This window comes from Oratosquilla oratoria, chromosome 12 (genome assembly GCF_046742065.1).
Source record: "Oratosquilla oratoria isolate Oo_2021 chromosome 12, ASM4674206v1, whole genome shotgun sequence".
NCBI classification, from domain to species: domain Eukaryota; kingdom Metazoa; phylum Arthropoda; class Malacostraca; order Stomatopoda; family Squillidae; genus Oratosquilla; species Oratosquilla oratoria.
The window spans coordinates 32156880-32169568 of NC_134788.1; the positions used below are offsets into that span (position 1 = coordinate 32156880).

The 12689-nt window shown below is 42.3% G+C and overlaps 1 protein-coding gene across 1 annotated transcript; it reads left to right on the forward strand.

The window, feature by feature from the left end:
- The first annotated feature begins 11435 nt into the window (after window positions 1–11435).
- On the forward strand, window positions 11436–12638 carry LOC143030314 (uncharacterized). Its single transcript, XM_076193467.1, has one exon. It carries the CDS (start codon window positions 11436–11438, stop codon window positions 12636–12638), a length of 1203 nt encoding a protein of 400 aa, XP_076049582.1.
- The last annotated feature ends 51 nt before the right edge of the window (window positions 12639–12689 follow it).

The window sequence follows — 12689 nt, forward strand, 5'->3', positions numbered from 1 at the left end:
AGGGTGTGAATTAGGCTGTGCTAATATATCATACTGATGTGAATGGTTATTTCGGAAATATGAGCGAAAAACGATGGGTCAAAGCCGCTGAAATACTTAGTAGCTGTCGAACACGTGATCCAAAACCAGGGTTAATCACGTGGTTGCAGTCCTAGGCGGTCACAGCTCCCAGGCCACCAACTCCCGGTGTTACATCCCCACATAATTGCTTCGTCACGTGACCACCACATCGATAGACCACCCAAACATATGTTGGCCACCTTGCGTTACCAGCGAGCTGACTCTGGTTAACCCACGAGCGCCTAATATTCCTTTAAAGGAACAAAACCTTTACGTTTCGTATTCCATCATACGCAAGCTATGCATGAAAAATCTTTCTTCATTAATACGTAACAGAGACAGATTTTTCGCATGAGGAAATAAAACGAAGTTTGCATTCATAAGTTACATATAATGGAGATTGAAAAGTAAACGTGTTTGGTGCTTGTTCCTTTAAAAGAGCGTTATGAGCTCGTGGGTTAGGTTTGTAACCTAGTGTTCAGTAGACTAAACCACGACCAATCTGTTGTTAGGTTCATTTTTTGCGCTGATACTATGAAATACCAGTGGATCCTGTTCATCTATATTGTGTTCAAAAAGTCGGTTTTCTCATCCCAAGGATTCTGATAAGAACATAACCATGAAGACTGCAAGAGACCATAAGGCTTATACTAGGCAGTCCCATGTCCATTATCACCCGTCATCCCCATCCATAAAGTTGTCTAACAGTTTGTTAAAACAATCGAAAGTTTCAGCGCTCACTGCTATATGGTTACTAAGTCTATTCCATTCGTTGACCACCCTATTAACAAACCAATTCTTGCCTATTTCCTTCTTAAATCTAAAATTATCCAATTTTGATCCATTACTGCGAGTCCTGTCCTGTTGTCTTAATATGACCTTGTTTGCGTCACCCTTGTTAAAACCTTTGATCCACTTGAACACCTCTATTAGATCACCCCGCACTCTGTGTCTTTCCAGAGTGTGTAAGTTAAGGGAATGTAGGACAGTTGCTCACCAGACAATTGCTCACCGGACAAATGACAAATAGGACATTTGCTCTCCAAAGGATTATTTTTTACTTTTCTTGAACTTAATAACAATCAATATACAGGAATTTTTTAGTTATATTGAAGTGTATTACAGCAACAATACACAAACAATATACAAACTTTCATGTTTTAGTTTTTGATTCATTATAAAATTCAATACCAATTTCTTCCATCAATATATACTGATTACAGTTTTACAACTGGTGCAGTATTGAAGTGGGTTCATTGTCCTTTGTGGTTTACAAGTCCAGTCTAATGGTGTGGCCAACTGCATTTAGAAAGTCAGGAAGACACTGACTTCCTGCATCATACCCCAGGCACATATTCCGAAGGCGGTTCTGCATCTGATGAGTCACCCTCTTCACCCGCTTCTTTGGTGGCTGCCCTCGTTGGTTTTGTAGAATTAGTGTAGCCACTACAGCCTGGTCTCTTCGCAAATTGCCAATCAGTGTCCTCACAGAGGGATGACTGTGGCCTACAAGTTGCTGGAAACCAATGTTCCATGCCTCACAGATGTTGTTGGTTCTGGCACGGTTTTATTGCTGTAATAAATTTCAATATAACTAAAAAATCCTGTATATTATGTTATTAAGTTTGTATATTGTTTGTGTATTATTGCTGTAATACACTTCAATATAACTAAAAAAATCCTGTATATTATTTGTTATCAAGTTCAAGAAAAGTAAAAAATAATCCTTTGGTGAGCAAATGTCCTATTTGTCACTTGTCCGGTGAGCAACTGTCCGTACCCGAAGTTAAGGTGCCTAAGCCTCTCTTTCATTTGTGTTGCAAGCGGTTGGCGATTCCAATTCATGTGTGGAAGAGTCTTGTGTTCTAGTAGTTCTTAAAAGCCAAGGATTTCTCCCGCTGTAATATCTAACCACTTTTATATGATGACGCGAGTGGATACACGAGGATGTCGCCGTCGTTATATATTTCTGTAGTCGTACTTGAGTTACTCCCGGATTCTGTGAACGGATTTGATCACGTCTTCTGTGTTTATACTCAGAGTAAAAGAGAACTAGTGATGAAGCAGTGCCTTTATATCTGTTGAACTACTCCTAGACAGCGTAACCTATCTACCCCTTTCATCCACCGCTTCTACACATCTATCGGCACTGCACATATGCATCTCGGTGAATATAGGAGTCAAGGGGTTGTCGGACTTGACTAGACGAAAGGATCAGCGACCCGCGGTCAAGTCTCTATTGTTCGGATCAGGGCGTTGACCTTTCAGCGCGCCCACAGCTGTGAACCAACTTTGTCGTCTGACAACCATGGAATTACCACGAAGGGATATACAGTTTCATTAAGGTTATTTCCTGTCCATAAGCGGACACATTGTAAATTATCACAAACCTGTACCATCACCTTTCCTCACTTGTATATAGATTAAAAATTGTAAATATCCTTTTCTCCCTGGTAAACAGCGTCTATGTCTGTAAATTACCTCGTCGGCAACCTTGTCGCGAGCCCATGTACATAAGGGAATTCCCTACACAAATAAACGACAGAAAGGCTCCGCTGTTTGAAATTCGCCTCCACGCCGCTCAATCTTCAAGCCACGTGTTGCTACCTTTTTTTTTTATTTCAAACATATGTTCTGACTTATCGACACAAGTCGCAACATATCTTATAATGTGAATAGTATGATGCATCGTACATATGGCAGCCGATGCTGCGCGCGCGAATTTTACTCATACTGAAGTGATTAAAAGGCAAGGATTTCTCCCACTATAGTATCTTAGAAAAAAAGCTCTTGGAAATATAACATGGATACTGATTACTATGTCCTATTGTAATGAAAACAGACCAAATTTAAGTCTTCAACCATGTTTGCATTAGATAAATGAGAAACTCATTAATTCTTTTGGATACACCATTTGTCACGCTTCTCAATCAGAATATTTAACCTTCTTCACATCAACACATAACCAAATTGTACAGTTTCTTTCAATGAAGATTTTTTTTTCATTAAGTGACTTATCTCAGCAAAATGATATATTTATTTTAGCTATCACTGAATAATAAATGCTAAAAGTATTTCTTACGTTGAACCACGTAAGCCTTTTCCCGCCTCTTACAAAAAAAAAAAAAAAAAAAAAGATAAAATAAAATAAAATAAATAAAATAAAATAAAATAAAATAAAATAAGATAAAATAAAATAGAATAAAATAAAATAAAATAAAATAAAATAAAATGAAAAATAAATAAATAACACGAGTTGCACGCTGACTGACCGCATCTAAGATACGGTTACACTAGTCAACGGATGGGTTGGATTCCAAGCCTAGGGATGGATTTTGTCCAATGCCGGATTATTTCGGTTGGAATCAAAGCCTAGAGATGTCCAACGCAATATCGTTGTAGTCCATACCTCGGAAGAGATCTGAGGGAAAGAAACTGAAGGTACATGTTACCATTATTCATATTTACGACATATGTATATGTATTTATGTATATATATATATATATATATATATATATATATATATATATATATATATATATATATATATATATATATATATACATATTAACCACATTTTCACTTTAATTCAAAGCCATCACGGTCGAGACTGACGAGGACCTCGATGGAAGTGTATACGGAAACTGAAACGTGGTCAAGCTAAGGATTTGAACCCAGGTCAGACATAACAAGTGAACAATGACTTAGATGTAGAGTTAGGCCGTTTTTCATATATACTAGGGAGTTTACAGTATAATAAGCCCATCTTTCCCTGGTTCTGTAGTTTTACCCTTCTTAATAGCATTTAACTGCTCATGCATTGTAAATGGTATACTAGTTTCATCGTGTATTTCGCCATTTTTTTTTACCATTTGTTCTCTTTCATATGTTTTATTGTTCAGACACTCTCTTACTTTTATAGGAACTCTTACAGCTACAGTCATAATCTATTAAGTTTTTAGCTTTTCTTATGGGATCTGGGTCGGCTATTATAATAATAATTATTATTTCCTTTTCAAATTCCTCTTTGTTTACATTACTCCAAATTTGATTCAAGGGATTATCTGATCCTATATCCTTTAAGAAGTCTCCCCAATATTTAGTCCTTGCTTTATCTTTACCATTGGTGGTATACTCAGCGACTTGTATAAGTAACTTTCTATTATTCTCATTTGTAGGGTCTTTGCTCCATTTACTTTGCATTTTCTTCAACAGGTTTGCCCATCCCTTCATGACTGGGTCATCATAATAACCTAATTTTGTTCTTGTTTTGTTTCTTTGTTTTTGTGTGGGTTTTTGTTTAGTAGTGCATCAACATTTAAAAAGTTTTCATAAACATAATTTCCATCTTGGATGTTTAGTTGTTTGTATTCTGTGTACCATCCACTTATTTTCTGTATCAGTTAATTTTGTTTCCCTTCTTGTAATGTGTACATTTTTCAAGCTTTCTCTGCAGTTACTTTTTTTTATAGTTATATTTAATGGAAAGTGGTCACTAATTAGGTCATTTGCATTATCTGCTGTTGCTTGTGTGTCCTGCATATTGAAAAGTGTTGCATAGTCTATTTTACCCACTTTCACATGGGTTTGTTTACCATCCCCTAGTCCCAATGCATTATCTAGTGATTCCAAGTTGCAATTTAATTCTTTTCCATTTAAATTTTGGTCACCAATTGTACCAAGCTTGGGGTCTCACTAATTGCCGAGAAAACCGAGAAAATACCTTTGATCTACCATACTACCATAATCCTGAATGAAAAAGTCCTCTAATGATACTTTCTATCGGATTCTATACTCTACATATTGTTTACAATATCATTCCCAAATGTCCTTATCATAACACTTATCATTTGCATGGAGGTATTGTGGGTGGTTTAAGAGGTATTTTGGGTGTGGGATTTTGGCTGGAGGTATTTTGGGCGGAGGTATTATGTCATGGATCCACTGATATAGGGTAAAATTCACTACTCACTTTTGTTAACAAATTTCCAAATAACTTGTAATCGTACTTACTGTTATTTTTACCTATGTGCATTACCTTGCATTTACTTGTGTTCATTAGCCATTTTTCAGACCATTGTTGTAATTCATCTAAATCTTCTTGAATATCTAATTGGTTTAAGTGATCATTTGCCATTCCGCACAGTTTTGTATCATCAGCAAATTTGGAAACAGTAGTCCATGGTCTATATCATTTATATATACTATGAATAAAAGTGGCACAAGAACGGAACCCTGAGGAACTCCACTTGTAATATTTTTCCGTCTAGAAGTTTTTCCATTTAAAACAACTCTCTGTTTTCGATCATTCAACCAATTACTAGATGAAGTCCCTACACACACCTATGGCAAAAACATAAAGTTCGGGTGAAACCCTTCTGTGTGCCCTTTATAATTGTAACACTGATAGTCATTCATTGCTCTTTGTCTTGGTTATGTGAAACTATTCAAAAATAAATTGATATTCGTATAAAATCTTTGATTCTTTGCTTACTTACACATAACATTTTTGTAAAATTTTAGTTATTTGGATTATTTTTATTTCATCATTATATATTTTTCAGTTTTTTTTCCTTTCTTATTCATAGAGAATCAGAAACAATGCATGTCTGATGCTGTGTGATTCTCATATGTATGTCTGAAAGTTGATGGCAGGAAACTAAGTAATTTATCATCTTTTTGTATTCGTCACGAGAGAGCGGGTCGGTGACGTACTTGAATACTGTTAGTGGTGATGCTAAGGTGTAATAAGACTGTTGAAATTAAGGAAATAAAGTGAAGAAAATGTGACATAGTGTTTGATGTGTCCGGCTACGCCCTGGGAACCCTACGCACGGATACAGTCTTCGGACATTTAATCTTCGGACATTTAGTCTTCGGACATTTAGTCTTCGGGACATTTAGTTTTCGGACATTTAGTCTTCGGACATTTAGTCTTCGGACATTTAGTCTTCGGACATTTAGTCTTCGGACATTTAGTCTTCGGACATTTAGTCTTCGGACATTTAGTCTTCGGACATTTAGTCTTCGGACATTTAGTCTTCGGACATTTAGTCTTCGGACATTTAGTCTTCGGACATTTAGTCTTCGGGACATTTAGTCTTCGGGACATTTAGTCTTCGGGACATTTAGTCTTCGGACAATTGGTCTTCCTTTGCAAAATAACTGGTCTTCAGGCATTTAGTCTTCTGGACAATTAGTCTTCATCTTCAAATTATAATAGGATAATCAGCTTAGAATATCTATATTAAGAAAAAAAGATAGATTGAAATTCATGTCTATACAATTCTTTATTATTTATAGACACATATGATATGCATTATTTTCAATACAATGTAATACAATCATTCAAGAACGATTGAAATTTATGTATAGATAATTCTTTACTATGTATAGACACATGATATACATTTTTCAATACAATGTAATATAATCATTCACTTTAATAAGTTTACAATTATGTAAGACGAGTAGAATTACGGGTATTTGTCAACGTTCTAGCACAGATATCATCATGAGAAACACAGTTTATTGAAACTTTTAGTTCATGATCGCAGACTTCTTCCAACACGACGAAGGAAATCATTGACATCTGATATGCCATCGCGATGCTGCTCGCAAAGTATTTAGTTTATTCTGAAGCTGGACATGTCTACGCTTAACTCGTTTCTTTGTTTACTTAAGATTTAGAACACCAAAATGCCATTATTCTTTTTTGAGCACCAACATAACTACTTTGGTCATTCTTTATTTATACTTTATTTACCTTTATTTATTTATTTATGGATGAATGGATGAATGAACATAAAAAAATCCTTTTGGTGCCAAATAAGTCGCTTAACGCACGAAACCTGTTTATTATCTAACTATACCTTTGCATTTATTTATGTATTCTATTTGTTATCTACATTATTATAGTTTTTATTTATTTATTTTTTACTATTATGATTTTTTCTCGCATCCGACCTAGATATGGGCCAAAAGGTCTCCTGTCGGCATGCTCCGCCTTTGTAATCTCGCAACAATTATCGAACACGAGGCCCGAGTGCACCTAAACGCGTGAGACCGGGACATAATCCTGCCAGAGCGAGATTTCTCAAGAAGGGGGAAGTCTCGGGTAGCAGTACTTTCGGTAATTGCGGTGTGGTTAGCACGTCAATCAGAGATAGGGACTAGGGTCAATGACAGGGCGTAATTGATGTGATGAGCAATCGAGCGTGAATGTTCTCCATTCAGAATCTATCATATCTCTGCGGATAAAAACGTAACTTCTCTTTGATCATATCATATGGAAATTACACCTTTTAAAAAAGAAAATAATTCAACTATATGCAGTCTATTACACTAAAAACACAATAGTGTTTCTAAATGGAGTGAAGTTTGATCCATACCACCCAGGCACGGATCCAGGATTGTTATTGGGGGTGGGGGGGGCGATAAGCGATAACCGATACTTGAAACACGCCGAGAAACACCCCCAAGAATATAACAAATCTTAAATTCAAACTTGCCCAAGGTTATAGGTGTTGATGTACTTGGTGTATTGTGCAAAAATATTTGTTCCCTTTTTGTGCTTCCTGCAACAAACTACTATGGTTATACAAAAAAGCAAGTTTATCCTCGAAGCACCCGTTCCTTACGCAAGAGTTGCACCAGTACCCAAGGGACATCTCACCGAGTTCTTGGAACGTAGTTTGCGGAATATCTTGGCATTTGCGATGGTACCACTTTGAAAGCTACAATGGGATTTGAATATAACTGGTGCGTTATCCCAGTCCATTCTGTGGTCTTCTTGGTTGGCATGATGGAACACGGCGAAGTTGACGTCAATATTTAATGGAGTTTTTGTATTCCTTTTTCATGTATATACAAAATATGTATTTCTATTCAACTATGTACTTTTTGCATTGAATATGTAATATACGAAAGCGCTCTGCTTCGTTAGTTTCTTTTTTCAAGTGGTCTACTTTGCATAATACCATGTATGCAATGTCATATTTCATAGAATATAAATTTTGTATAGCGCATTTCAAATAAAATTAAATTATTTTTTTTATTTAATTGCATGGAATATTAAGCAACCTTTGTATTATAAAGAAATAAACAACAATAGTTTTTAAAATAAAATAAAATCACTACATTTATTCAAGTTAGTATGCAAATATGCCCCACATGTTCGAACCTCACAAGAAATTCTAAAAGTATTATGTTTTTGGCCAACTCCATCAACCACGCTTAGCAGGGTTGCCAGGTTTTCTACCAGGAAAAATGCCAACTTCTGACTAAATGCTGCCAAAAACTGCCAAATTGTTTTTAAAACATGCCCCAAAATGCCAACCATTATATTTTCTAAGATTTTTTTTGTTTTTTTTTGCATTTTGGTTTTACATGTGTAGTTAAAAATAATGTGTATAACTACAATTACAACATGAAAACTATTTTTTACGGTTGACTAGCCAATATAAAACAATACCACATGAGAGGGGGGGGAGAAGGGGTCAAAGGGCATGAGCGCTGGTATCCCCTTCCCACCTGAATGCGGGGGGGGGGGGGGGCTCACGTTGGCTTGGGTGGCACAGTGCCGAACAAGGACCGCGCGTGGGTGGTGGTGAATGCGAGTGTGAGTGGAGTGTACAGTACCCGGAAAGGGGGGATACGATAAGCTAGCATTAATGGTTAGGAGGTAGGGAATTAGGCTAGAGAAGTGGAGGGAGAGTTAAGTGCCGCAAAGGAATGTAAGGGCCCACCCAGGAGCGACCGAAACCGAAGACGTCATCGACGCACAAGTAAGTACTTTTGAATCACAAGCTATCTAGGCACTGCAAAAATGACTACGGCCGCAAGTGGAAACGGGCCGTCAATGTCCGGACCTGAGAGTGAAAAAGAACCGTTCAAGGTGAATAGTGTCACCTTAAGGCCGTTTGACGGTACAGGAGATGTCTCCGTGTGGCTAACAAAGGCAGCCTTGGTCGCGCGGCTAACGGGAGTGAGGGATGTGGCGAGTTACATCGCGCTAAATTTAGAGGGCGCGGCTTTATCCGTCTACATGGAGATGACAACCGAAGATCAAAAGGAAGTGGAAAAGGTGAAGGAGAGGTTACAGGGAGTTTTTGGCGAGAGTCCCTTCGAAGCGTACTGCAAACTACGGCGAATGCGGTGGACGGGAGAACAGGTTGACGTGTTCGCAAATGACATTAGGCGATTGGCAGGCCTAATTAATCTCGAAGGCAACTCCCTGGAGATGGTAGTGAGGATGGCTTTCGTGAATGGGTTTCCGGATTACATATCGACTGGGCTGCAGGCAATGGAAAATGCAGCAAAGGGAAACATGAGCGAACTTATAGCCCGCGCCAGGCTCCTGACTAAGGCTAAGGATGAAGGGCCGATGGTGGCCGTGGCCAACGAACAGACACAAAGGAGACTGCCCTCGGCAGGAGAAGGCGCGCGGGTGAGAGAGGCCACGAACCGAGAAGGGAGAACGGGTGAGCTCGGGGGTGACTACAACAGATGGCGCGGGCTGTCGAGGGTCCGTTGTTACGAGTGCCGGAGACTGGGTCACCTGGCAAGGGACTGTAAGGAGGTAGAGCTTATCTGTTACTCGTGCAATCAGCCAGGGCACATGGCCCGAAATTGCAGTCAGGGAAACGGGACATCGGCGGCCACTATGCGAGGGGCCGCCGAGGAAATGTAAGGACACCGTTCAGTCGTATGCCGATCGTGGATATTTGGGTGCGAGGGAGACGCGCGAGGGCGCTGATAGACTCTGGCTGTTCAACCACGATCGTGAGGACCGATATAGTTCAAGAGTTCAGACGGGGAGATGTGGCCCTGACGACAGTCGACGGGAGAGAGACGATATGCGATGGCGACCAGGAAATTGAAATGATAGTGGAGGGTATCCCGATACGACTAAGAGTGCTCGTCATTAGAACGATTCTGGAGGGAATTGATGTGGTGCTGGGAATGGACGGAATTACCCAGCTTGGAGAAGTCACGTTCATCGGTGGGCTCGTACGGATTGGAATGAGGCAGGACTCGGAAGAGAGGAAGAAGAACCGACCGAGGCCGGGTGAGGACGTAGGAATGGCAATGGGAGCCGCGGAGGGCGGTGCTGGCCCGAAGCTCGACCCTGAGGAGAGGGCGACGCCGTGCACGATTGAGGACGAGGACTTCCGGGCGGAATTTGACGGCCGGAAGTGGGAAGTAGAGTGGTATCCGAAGGAAAGCTCGCCCGTCTTGAAGAATAAAGTCGACTGCTACACACGGACCCTCAGAGAGGGGGTGAGGGAGGACTTTGACCTCGAAGTGGAGCGATGGATCGAGGAAGGAATCTTGAGTCCCTGGGAGGAACCGGTGGAAGGCGGAATCCTGCCCTTGATGGCGGTAGGTAGTGCAGCCAACCAAGAGAAAGGTACGACCGGTGCTGGACTTCCGAGAGCTGAACCAGTTCGTGAAGTGTCATACTGGCGACGATTTTGTAGATGTATGTAGTGAGACCCTACGCAGGTGGCGCCGAAGGAGGGGGGCGTCCGCCGTTGTAGACTTGCGGGCGGCTTACTTGCAAATTCACGTGACTAAGAAGTTATGGAAGTACCAGCTAGTAAAATACAAAGGGAGAATTTACTGCTTGACCAGACTTGGTTTTGGGCTCAGCTCGGCCCCGAGGATCATGACGAGAATCCTGAAGACGGTACTGGGGAAGACTGAAGCGATGAAGAAGGGCACTGACTCGTACCTAGACGACATACTGGTGGACGATGGCATAGTATCGACGTCGAACGTGGTGGAACATCTGGCTCGATACGGATTGACAGCTAAGGAACCGGAGCCGTTGGAGGGAGGAGCGGTGTTGGGACTGCGACTGGAAAGGAACGCGGCAGGAACGCTGATGTTCAAGCGAGGGAACGAGATCCCAAAGGTGACGGACGAAATGTGTAAACGAGAACTTTTCTCCCTGTGTGGTAAATTAGTGGGCCACTACCCGATCGCCGGATGGCTTCGTACGGCATGTAGCTACATTAAGAGGAGGGCGGGATCGAAAGATTGGGGAGAGAAGGTTGATGAGGACACGCTAACCATGATGCACGACGTTGTCCAGAGGACGATGCACGATGATCCTGTGAGAGGACAATGGAACGCGCCCCAGCAGAACCATGGCGTAGTATGGTGCGACGCGAGTAGTATCGCAACCGGCGCCGTCTTGGAGATAGGGAACGTAATAGTCGAAGATGGAGCGTGGCAGCGGAAGAAGGACGACTACCACCATATTAACGTGTCATAGTTGGACGCGGTCATAAAAGGAACAAATTTGGCGCTGAAATGGGGGCTGCGTGAGATCGAGATCAGGACGGACTCAGCCACGGTAGCGGGGTGGATGAACTCGGTGCTGACGGCTGAAAAGAGAGTACGCACGAAAGGAGCTGCAGAGATCCTGGTGAAGCGCCGCCTCGGGATCCTGAGAGAGTTAATCGACGAGTTCGGCATGAAGATAAGGGTGAGGAAGGTATCCTCGGAGGCGAACAAAGTGGACGCGCTTACCAGAGTAAAGAGGAGCTGGCTGAAAGCGAAGGAAGAACAGGAAGAGAAGCTCGAGATGTGCGCCGCTGGGTCCTTTCGTGCAAAAGAGTTGCACGAAACGCATCATCTAGGGGTCGATAGGTCATTGTTCCTGGCAAGGAAGGTTAACCCGAACATATCAAGGGAAGAGGTGCGGCATGCGGGGAGGGCGTGTGCCCGCTGTCAGTCCATAAACCCAGCCCCCAGACCGCATTCAGCGGGGGAGCTCTGCGTGGAAGAGAATTGGGGGCGGCTGGCAATTGACGTAACCCACTATCAAGGCACCAGATACTTATCGATGGTCGGCTGCGGCCCAGGGCGGTTCGGCATTTGGCGAGAACTGAAGGCGGAAACTGGAGAAGAGATTGCGCGGGTGATGGACGAGGTATTTTTGGAGCGGGGCCCAGTGGATGAAGTCCTGATGGACAACGGCACGGCGTTTCGGTCGGAGGCACTGAAAGGTACATTGGACAAGTGGAACACAAGACGCTTCTTCCGGGCAGCGTACCGGCCGAGCGGAAATGGGATAGTAGAACGACACCATCGTACAATTAAGGCCATAGCTGAGAGGGCGCGAATACCGCCGACGGAGGCAGTTTTCTGGTATAATATCTCCCCCAGGTCAGGCCAAGACGACCGCTCGGTTCCGCAAAAGGCTGTGTTCAAATATGATTGGCGCCATCCGCTGCAGGGACCGAAACTGCCGGCCAACGCCGAAGAAGGCCCCGCCTCAGTGCAGGTGGGGGACGAGGTATGGGTGAGACCAAAGGACAGGAAGTGCACGTCACAGTGGACGAGAGGGACAGTGACGGAGGTGAACTCCCGGAACAATGTTTCTGTTGAGGGAGTGCCGCGGCATATCTTGGATATACGGCGGGTAGTGAGTGAAGGAGAAGATGAGGAAGAAGGCCACGGGGCGACAACAGAAGAGGATGGGGTGTCTCAGAGACCCCAGCGCGAAAGACGCCCGCCAAGGTGGCTACAGGACTACGATGTAGAGGAAGGAGAAGACGAGGAGTAGGGTGATCTCTAGATCAAGGGGGGGTGTGGTGTGAGCGTGAGTGTGTATGGC